At 45.7% G+C, this 8,673-nt stretch overlaps 1 protein-coding gene across 4 annotated transcripts in view; it reads left to right on the top strand.

The window, feature by feature from the left end:
- The first annotated feature begins 3,030 nt into the window (after window positions 1-3,030).
- PCDH9 (protocadherin 9) overlaps window positions 3,031-8,673 on the top strand; it is a 1,403,702-nt gene continuing 1,398,059 nt past the window's right edge. For all 4 annotated transcript variants that reach the window (XM_006882718.1, XM_006882720.1, XM_006882719.1 and 1 more), the window contains exon 1: window positions 3,031-6,066. In XM_006882718.1, the coding sequence (XP_006882780.1) occupies window positions 3,031-6,066 (3,036 nt within the window). The remainder of the gene's footprint in view (window positions 6,067-8,673) is intronic.

Below are 8,673 nucleotides of genomic sequence, written 5' to 3' on the forward strand. Positions count from 1 at the left end.
ATGGGAGGAAGAGAAGTAATTCATGCCAAGCCAGTATCTGCAGAAAGTGTAAGGGTTTCCCAACACGGAGCTGGGATGTTCCCCAGGCTAGGGTGCAGCGGGCCTGGGCTACAGGCAGCTCCGACCGCAAAGTTTGGACTGGGTTAGCTGGCAGCTGTTCTGCTGCAGCCGCGCGCCTCGGGGAACTAGGTCCTCAGGTTGGTGGCGCCAGGCAAGGCCACCATGCGCCGCTGCCCATCCTGCGCTCCCAGAGGAGACTTCGTGCCGTCCCGGAGCTGGACATGAGCTCAAGGTGGTGGCTCTCTATTTTCCCTGATACTTGCCGCGAGTGTCTATAAGAAAGGCTCCAATTAATTTTCTTCTCTGTTTTGATGGCGATGCAAAAATCCACTGCCTTGACCTTTCTCGCGCTCGCCCTTTCCGCCCTTCCTTCAATGCCCTGCCTGCAAAAGGCGGTCTGCAGCTCCAGGCTTGTCCATTTTATGCGCTGCGTGGATCCACTTGCCTGAGCTCCCTCCCAAGGACAGCTGGTCCCACGCCTTCCTCTGCTTTTCTGCTCCTTGGTATTTTTTTTGGGGGGGGGGGAAGTGTGAAACGTGCGCGGAGAGATAAGCCACCTCCACGTCCCCGACGAGCTCGCCGCAGCCCCGGGGCTATCGGGACTTGCGCCGCGCGCCCCGTCGGCCTCCGGGCCGCCCGCGCCGCCTCCTGACCACTTGGCCTCGGTTGTTGACGGCCCTGCGCAGCGCGGACGAGCCTCGGGCCCGCACCCGCCAGGCCATCCACGTTCGCGCAGGCTGGAGGAGCGCCGGCGCTTGGCTCTCGGGCCAGACCCTGCTGAGCATGCTCATTGCGCCTCCAGGACCCCGGCTCTCCCGGGGCCAGGATTCCCTCTCCGGGTTTTTGCGGCTGCCGAGGGGGCGCCGAGGACGGCAGGCTGGAAGACAGTCAGCGCCTTGTTCTGCGCCCCCTCCCTCACGCCTGGCTGCGGCCGCCCGCACCGCAAGATGCAGGCCAATCAGAGAGCAGGGGCGGGGCTTAACCCGTCACGCCCTCCCTCTGGGCTTATTGAGAGTTATATCAAGAAATTCAGTTCAGAGAGAGGAGAGGAGAGGGAGGAGAGAGGGGTTGAGGAGACGAGAGCTAGGGAGAGCTTGCAAGACGGGAAGGAGCGCCTTAGAGTCTCTGAAGCACGGAAGAGATAGCGGATTAAGAATTCTTCAGGCAACTGTCACCCGGGAGAGCAGCCAGAGAATCACCATCACCCCAACTCTGACGTTGCCTATGAGAAGTTAGAGACTTAAGCAGTATTGATATCGCATGGAAATGGTATGCTTGATGCTGTGGAAAAGACTCCTAAGCTGAAGAAGTGCAACTGGATGTTGTGTGTGTGTTAAATACCAGAAGAGCCCAGACCCGGTGGGCAATAGAGCGGAATGTGGAGAGAATGACTAACGACAAATCTGTGAATTTGTTCTCTGGAGTTGCTAATTTTCCAGCCCGAAGCAACACATTTTACAAGGAGAAACCGTTTTGCTGCTTCTGATTTCTCCCCAAACTGGTGCTACCAGATGCATGGCTTTCTATGTGTTGGAACCAATCATTCCCAACTGCAGCATACCGGGAAAGGGGAAAGGTTGAGACAACTAACGTAAGTGTAAAGTTTCGCATGCACAATTGTAAATTCTGTGTTTAGATGGAGCCTAGGTGGAGAAGAGGGGTGTTTGTAATTGGGTGGACAGTCGGGGCAGAGCTCACCTACTCGGCTGTATCTGCATCCCTACCTGCATCACTCTGCCGGAACTAATCGCGGGCATCAGCTACCGTGCAGCCTAATGCAGATAAGATTAGTGCTTGGGAACTGACCAGTTCTCCTCAAGTAGGTGACTGCCTGGGGCCGTGGAAATTGCAGTTAGGGGAGCATCTCTAAGCAGAAGCCTTTTTTTACCTGCATTATTGGTTGCAGTATTTATGTTTGCTAGATGTTACTAATAAGCAAAGATCAGGGTTAAGAACCTGCATTTCCTCCCCCCCCCCTTTTATGCTCAGTAGAAAATACTAGGCTGCTACAGGGAAATGCGTTTCACTTACATTTCGACTGTCTCTTCCAGCCCCAGAATAAGGAATCGTATATTATTGCACATTTTTAAAAGTTTTAATTTGTTGATTAATTCTAATGGGAATAATTGGGTAGTAAGGAGAAAGGAGAGCAGGCTCTGGGTAAGACGTTTAAAGTCTTGGTATTATGCTTTTAGGCAGTGATGCTAGGAAGTGGCCGGTGACTATTGCTTGTGATGCTGCAGCGGCATGTCGGGATGCTGGTCTCCCAGTAAGGTTGTATCAGGAGGCAGTTGAAGAACTGGGAGGAAAGGGGGAAAGCTAGCCTTTTTAGAGGAAAAAAGATGACTCAGTGTGGCAGAGAAGAAAACACATCATAGTTGACATGTGACAAAGCAATTAGCACAAACCTTCATTAAATACTAGGGGTTTTCACTTGCACCTAAAAAAAAAAAAATCTGAGGGAGGTGGGTTTAGAATTCACGAGGAGGTTAAGGTAGGGGGAGGGGAAGAGAGAACAAGAAAGCCTGTTGTGGATTAAACAGCATCCAAAAAAACTATGTGAGTAATACAGGTTACAGAAAAACAAATAGTAATGGGTTGGGGTTTTTTTTTAGTTTTTTTTCAAAACCTCCAATACCAGCAGCTGTCCTTAAATCAAAAGTAGCTAATTTTCTGTGGACAAATGCAACAAGCAAGGCATGGAGTTAACTTGCAAATAGTAGCAGAACAAACTGCCATGTTTACTAATAGGCAGAGGCAGGGTGTTATGATATTTTGTGACTGTGTGTTCTTTTTTATTGGAGAATAATATTGTCTATACGGTTGTGTTGACAGTGGCTGTCTCCAGATAAGCGATGAGCTGTAATGCATCCTCCAGCCCATGCACGCTGCCTCTTGCAATCTGTGCTTCATTCCTCAGTGGATACCTTTAAACCCTAAAAGCCAGGAAAAGGAAATAAATACATTATCATGGACCTGAGGGATTTTTACCTGTTGGCTGCTCTGATTGCCTGTTTAAGGCTGGATTCTGCAATAGCTCAAGAACTTATTTACACTATTAGAGAGGAATTACCTGAAAATGTGCCCATAGGAAACATACCAAAGGATCTGAACATTTCTCACATCAATGCTGCCACAGGGACCAGCGCCAGCCTTGTGTACAGACTGGTTTCTAAAGCAGGGGATGCCCCACTGGTGAAAGTATCCAGTAGCACGGGGGAAATCTTCACAACCTCCAACAGAATAGACAGAGAAAAACTCTGTGCTGGAGTCTCCTATGCTGAGGAGAATGAGTGCTTCTTTGAACTTGAGGTGGTGATCCTCCCCAATGATTTCTTCAGACTGATCAAGATAAAAATAATTGTCAAGGATACCAACGACAATGCCCCCATGTTTCCATCTCCTGTCATCAATATTTCCATTCCAGAAAATACTTTGATCAACAGCCGCTTTCCCATCCCGTCAGCCACAGATCCTGACACAGGCTTCAATGGTGTTCAGCACTATGAATTGCTAAATGGGCAGAGTGTTTTTGGACTGGATATCGTGGAGACACCGGAGGGAGAAAAGTGGCCGCAATTGATTGTCCAACAGAACTTGGATAGAGAACAGAAAGATACCTATGTGATGAAAATCAAAGTAGAGGATGGAGGGACCCCACAGAAATCCAGCACGGCCATACTGCAAGTCACAGTAAGTGATGTCAATGACAACAGGCCAGTGTTTAAAGAGGGTCAAGTGGAGGTACATATTCCGGAGAATGCTCCCGTGGGCACCTCTGTGATTCAGCTCCACGCCACAGATGCTGATGTAGGCAGTAATGCAGAAATCCGATACATTTTTGGTGCCCAGGTCGCCCCTGCAACCAAAAGACTCTTTGCTTTAAATAATACTACTGGGCTGATCACAGTTCAGAGGTCCCTAGATCGAGAGGAGACAGCCATTCACAAAGTGACAGTGCTGGCAAGTGATGGCAGCTCCACTCCTGCCCGAGCAACGGTTACTATCAATGTCACGGATGTAAATGATAACCCCCCCAACATAGACCTCAGGTACATTATAAGCCCCATCAACGGCACAGTGTACTTATCTGAGAAGGATCCTGTCAATACAAAGATTGCCCTAATTACAGTTTCAGATAAGGATACAGATGTGAATGGCAAAGTGATCTGTTTCATTGAAAGGGAGGTCCCATTCCATTTGAAGGCAGTTTATGACAACCAGTATTTGTTAGAGACTTCTTCTTTGTTGGACTATGAGGGCACCAAAGAATTCAGCTTTAAAATTGTTGCCTCGGATTCTGGGAAGCCCAGTTTAAATCAGACTGCCCTGGTAAGGGTTAAGCTGGAGGATGAAAATGACAACCCACCAATTTTCAACCAGCCTGTAATTGAGCTGTCAGTTTCTGAAAACAACCGACGTGGCTTATACTTAACAACTATTAGTGCCACAGATGAAGACAGTGGGAAAAACGCAGACATTGTGTATCAGCTTGGACCGAATGCCTCTTTCTTTGATCTGGACCGAAAGACAGGAGTTTTGACAGCCTCCAGAGTCTTTGACAGAGAAGAACAAGAACGTTTTATTTTTACAGTCACTGCCAGGGACAACGGGACCCCTCCCCTGCAGAGCCAAGCGGCTGTGATAGTCACAGTTCTGGATGAGAATGACAACAGCCCCAAGTTTACTCATAACCACTTTCAATTTTTTGTGTCTGAGAATCTGCCGAAGTATAGTACTGTGGGTGTGATCACAGTGACAGACGCAGATGCTGGGGAGAATAAAGCTGTGACTCTTTCCATCCTAAATGACAACGAGAACTTCGTGTTGGATCCCTACTCCGGAGTCATAAAGTCAAATGTCTCTTTTGACAGGGAGCAGCAGAGCTCCTACACTTTCGACGTCAAGGCCACTGACGGGGGACAGCCCCCGCGTTCCTCCACGGCTAAAGTCACCATCAATGTCATGGATGTCAATGACAACAGTCCTGTGGTCATTTCCCCGCCGTCTAACACCTCTTTTAAGCTGGTGCCCCTCTCAGCCATCCCTGGCTCGGTGGTGGCCGAAGTCTTCGCGGTGGACATCGATACGGGCATGAATGCGGAGCTCAAGTACACGATAGTCAGTGGCAACAACAAAGGGCTGTTTCGGATCGATCCGGTGACAGGTAACATCACCCTGGAGGAAAAGCCGGCGCCCACCGACGTGGGCCTGCACCGCCTGGTGGTCAACATCAGTGACCTGGGGTACCCCAAGTCTCTGCACACCCTTGTGCTGGTTTTTCTCTATGTCAATGACACGGCTGGCAACGCCTCCTACATCTACGACTTGATCCGCAGGACTATGGAGACCCCTTTGGACAGGAACATAGGGGACAGCAGCCAGCCTTATCAAAACGAGGACTATCTCACCATCATGATCGCCATCGTGGCCGGCGCCATGGTGGTCATCGTGGTCATCTTCGTCACCGTCCTGGTGCGTTGTCGCCATGCCTCGAGGTTCAAAGCTGCGCAGAGGAGCAAACAAGGCGCTGAGTGGATGTCCCCCAACCAGGAGAACAAGCAGAACAAGAAGAAGAAAAGGAAGAAAAGAAAGTCTCCCAAGAGCTCTCTGTTGAACTTTGTTACCATTGAAGAGTCCAAGCCTGATGATGCCGTGCACGAGCCCATCAACGGGACCATAAGCCTACCAGCCGAGCTGGAGGAGCAAAGCATTGGAAGATTTGACTGGGGCCCCGCGCCCCCCACCACCTTCAAGCCTAACAGCCCCGACCTGGCCAAGCACTACAAATCGGCCTCTCCGCAGCCTGCTTTCCATCTCAAACCAGACACTCCGGTTTCCGTGAAAAAGCATCATGTGATTCAGGAACTCCCTTTGGACAACACCTTTGTCGGGGGTTGTGACACGCTTTCCAAACGCTCTTCCACTAGTTCAGACCACTTCAGTGCCTCAGAGTGCAGCTCCCAAGGAGGCTTCAAGACAAAGGGCCCCTTACACACCAGACAGGTAAACGAGCACTTTTACTGGTCTATAAGTACTGCATACAAGTGCCCCGTCAACCAGTATTAATGTGCCAGGGTGTCTTATTGTTTTGGTCTAACTTTAGCTTAGTTATGTCATCAAGTGGGTTGAGGTCGGGGTGGGGGGGGTGGGAGAAGCAAAAGAAAAACTTGACCCCTTTTCCGTTACTCTGGGGCTCAGTCAAGAATTTTTAGAACAGCTTTGAAATTCTTGAGTTCTGAGAATTAACCTCCCAGTTTCCTTCACATGGCAAAAGATGAAAAGAGGAAATGATTTCAAAAGTGTCCCGGGATAATATTTGCCTAAGCTGAATTCCTGTCCTGATATGCCAAATTCAGCTCCTGCGGGAGGTTCCAAATCAACAGCTTCAAGATTCTGACCTTACCTTTATTGATCTAAAAAGTCACCTTCAGATCTCAACTTGGAAATGACATTTGAAGGTCTGACTATAGTTATACCAGAGCTGTGGTTGCTATAAAGGGGTTAACTTTTTTTTTTTCCAAAGTGTCTAAAACAAGAACGTAGGATATTAAATGTACATCAGCTGTGAAGCACATGATCATTGGTAGATTACATCTAAGCCATATAGGAAGTCTCCTCTTTGATTTAAAATTATTTTACTGTAATTCAGTAAGTTGAGTATTTAAAAGAAAGATTTTCAGAGTGCCCACAATAGCCAAAGTATTGTTTCAAAAAGAAACACACACACATACACACACACACTCCCCCATACACACCCCGAAAAAGGAATGCTTTTCCCCTCCCCACTATAGCTGAATTATGCAGAAAAGAATGGATCCATTGTAAATACTCTCTCAGTATGCATAAGTGATCTGTCATAACTCATTTTAAACTGTGAAATATGCCATATGAAGAGGGATTAAGAGGCTGAGAAACTCATATTTCAACCAAATCCAGAATTAGTTTTTCTTAGGTCTAATAATTCCTTGTTAATAAAGATTTAAATGCAGCTCTGTCTAATTTATTTCACTGGTGCTTGTCTGTTGCCACGAAATTTGAATGTCAATAATAGCCTGTAGATGGCACTAGGGTATCATGTCCCTTGTGTTGGCCAGGTGCCAGTCCCGCGGTAGTGAGGGAAGGGGGGAGGGCAGGTTCAAGCTGGTACTACAGCCAAAGATACCTTTTATTTAATGACAGTTGCTCTGGAGCAACTAGTGTTTAAGTTCCTTTGCTTGCTCTTTTGTGATTAGCTCTCCTCACTCCAACTTTCTAGAATTTTGTAGTTCACTTCCTATCTCTGTTGATTTTGAGTCCTTCCTTGTGAGTAACTCAACTTGAGTCAATGGATGACCCTATTTGAATGTGATATTAAAAAAAAAAAGTAGATAAACATTTCAGGAAATCAAAAAAGTAAAATGAACTCACAAGATAGTTTTGACTGAGTAATATTTGAAAAATGTGTTTTCTCTTTCTTTTGCTTTTTCTGGGAGGGAAGTGAGTGGGGTGGGACAGCTAATTGGAACTTTTGTTTCTTTCTTCCTGTTGGCTGCTTATTGCTTCAGGAGTCACTTTAAGGCTTTGCATGAATAAGATTTTTTACTAGTGAAAGTAGCTTTGACAAGAAATCACATAGCCATCCTCAGGACGTTATAATTTGTGATTATAAAGATCTAGAAAGCTCTCCTAACTACAATGAGAGTACCTAGCTTAGAGTGGAAAAGCCAGAGCACAGCAGGCACCTGTGTAAATTGAGGTTGGGATGACTTATTTTCCTGTTAACTTTCTTAGTTTTTTTTAAAAAAAATAAAGGTTGATGTTTTAAAACCTAAAAATCCAGGCTTAAGAATCCAGGATTCTTTTTAAAAAAGTTCATTTTACAGTTCTTTGTAATTTAATTAATTCACAACTCATTAGAAAAGTTCTTTCGAAAACTAAACATACTTAATATACGTTAAATGTGAAAGTCACTCACAGTTTATTTATGGCATTTGATGACTTGCAGGACAGCTTGGAAATATGAATGCCATTTAGAACTTTCCATGTAAAATCCGAAATGTGTTCTCCAAAGAAAGGTACATAACATGTTCCCATAATCTTTCCTTTTATATAGGCATGGTGGGTTTTAACATTGATTCACAGATCTACTTTTTTTTTCTGAATTATGTACAAAGATTGGAATCATATATAATTTTGTATGATTTAGTGACATAAATATGGAGCCCATTTCAGCAAAGTGTGGTAAGGACCTTCTGTTGAGGTTTACTCAGTTATGAGAATATTTGTATGATGTAATTTTTCAAATAGGATGCTGAGTAATTCTTTAACTGGACTGAAAGTACATTTTAAGCATTCCTGAGACTATGGAGTCACTTTGTTCTTCTAGTTAACATTTGGATGCTCCTCTGAAGCTACAATTCAGTTTAATGTTAAAGTGAACTTGGAATGACTTTTATAAGTTTTCATACTGAAAAAATAAATGCAATGTTAGAAGAAGGTTGTATTAGAAGTAAGGAGAGACTTGATACTGATAGAAATATGCACAGTTTTACTGTAAAATAGATACATTTTCTCTGAAAGAAGAATAAATATCATGTATTGCCCTTTCAGTTTTTTTTCACACATCTCATC

The sequence above is a fragment of the Elephantulus edwardii genome, unplaced genomic scaffold (genome assembly GCF_000299155.1).
Source record: "Elephantulus edwardii isolate Elephantulus edwardi_28Jun2011 unplaced genomic scaffold, EleEdw1.0 scaffold00023, whole genome shotgun sequence".
Classification (NCBI taxonomy): domain Eukaryota; kingdom Metazoa; phylum Chordata; class Mammalia; order Macroscelidea; family Macroscelididae; genus Elephantulus; species Elephantulus edwardii.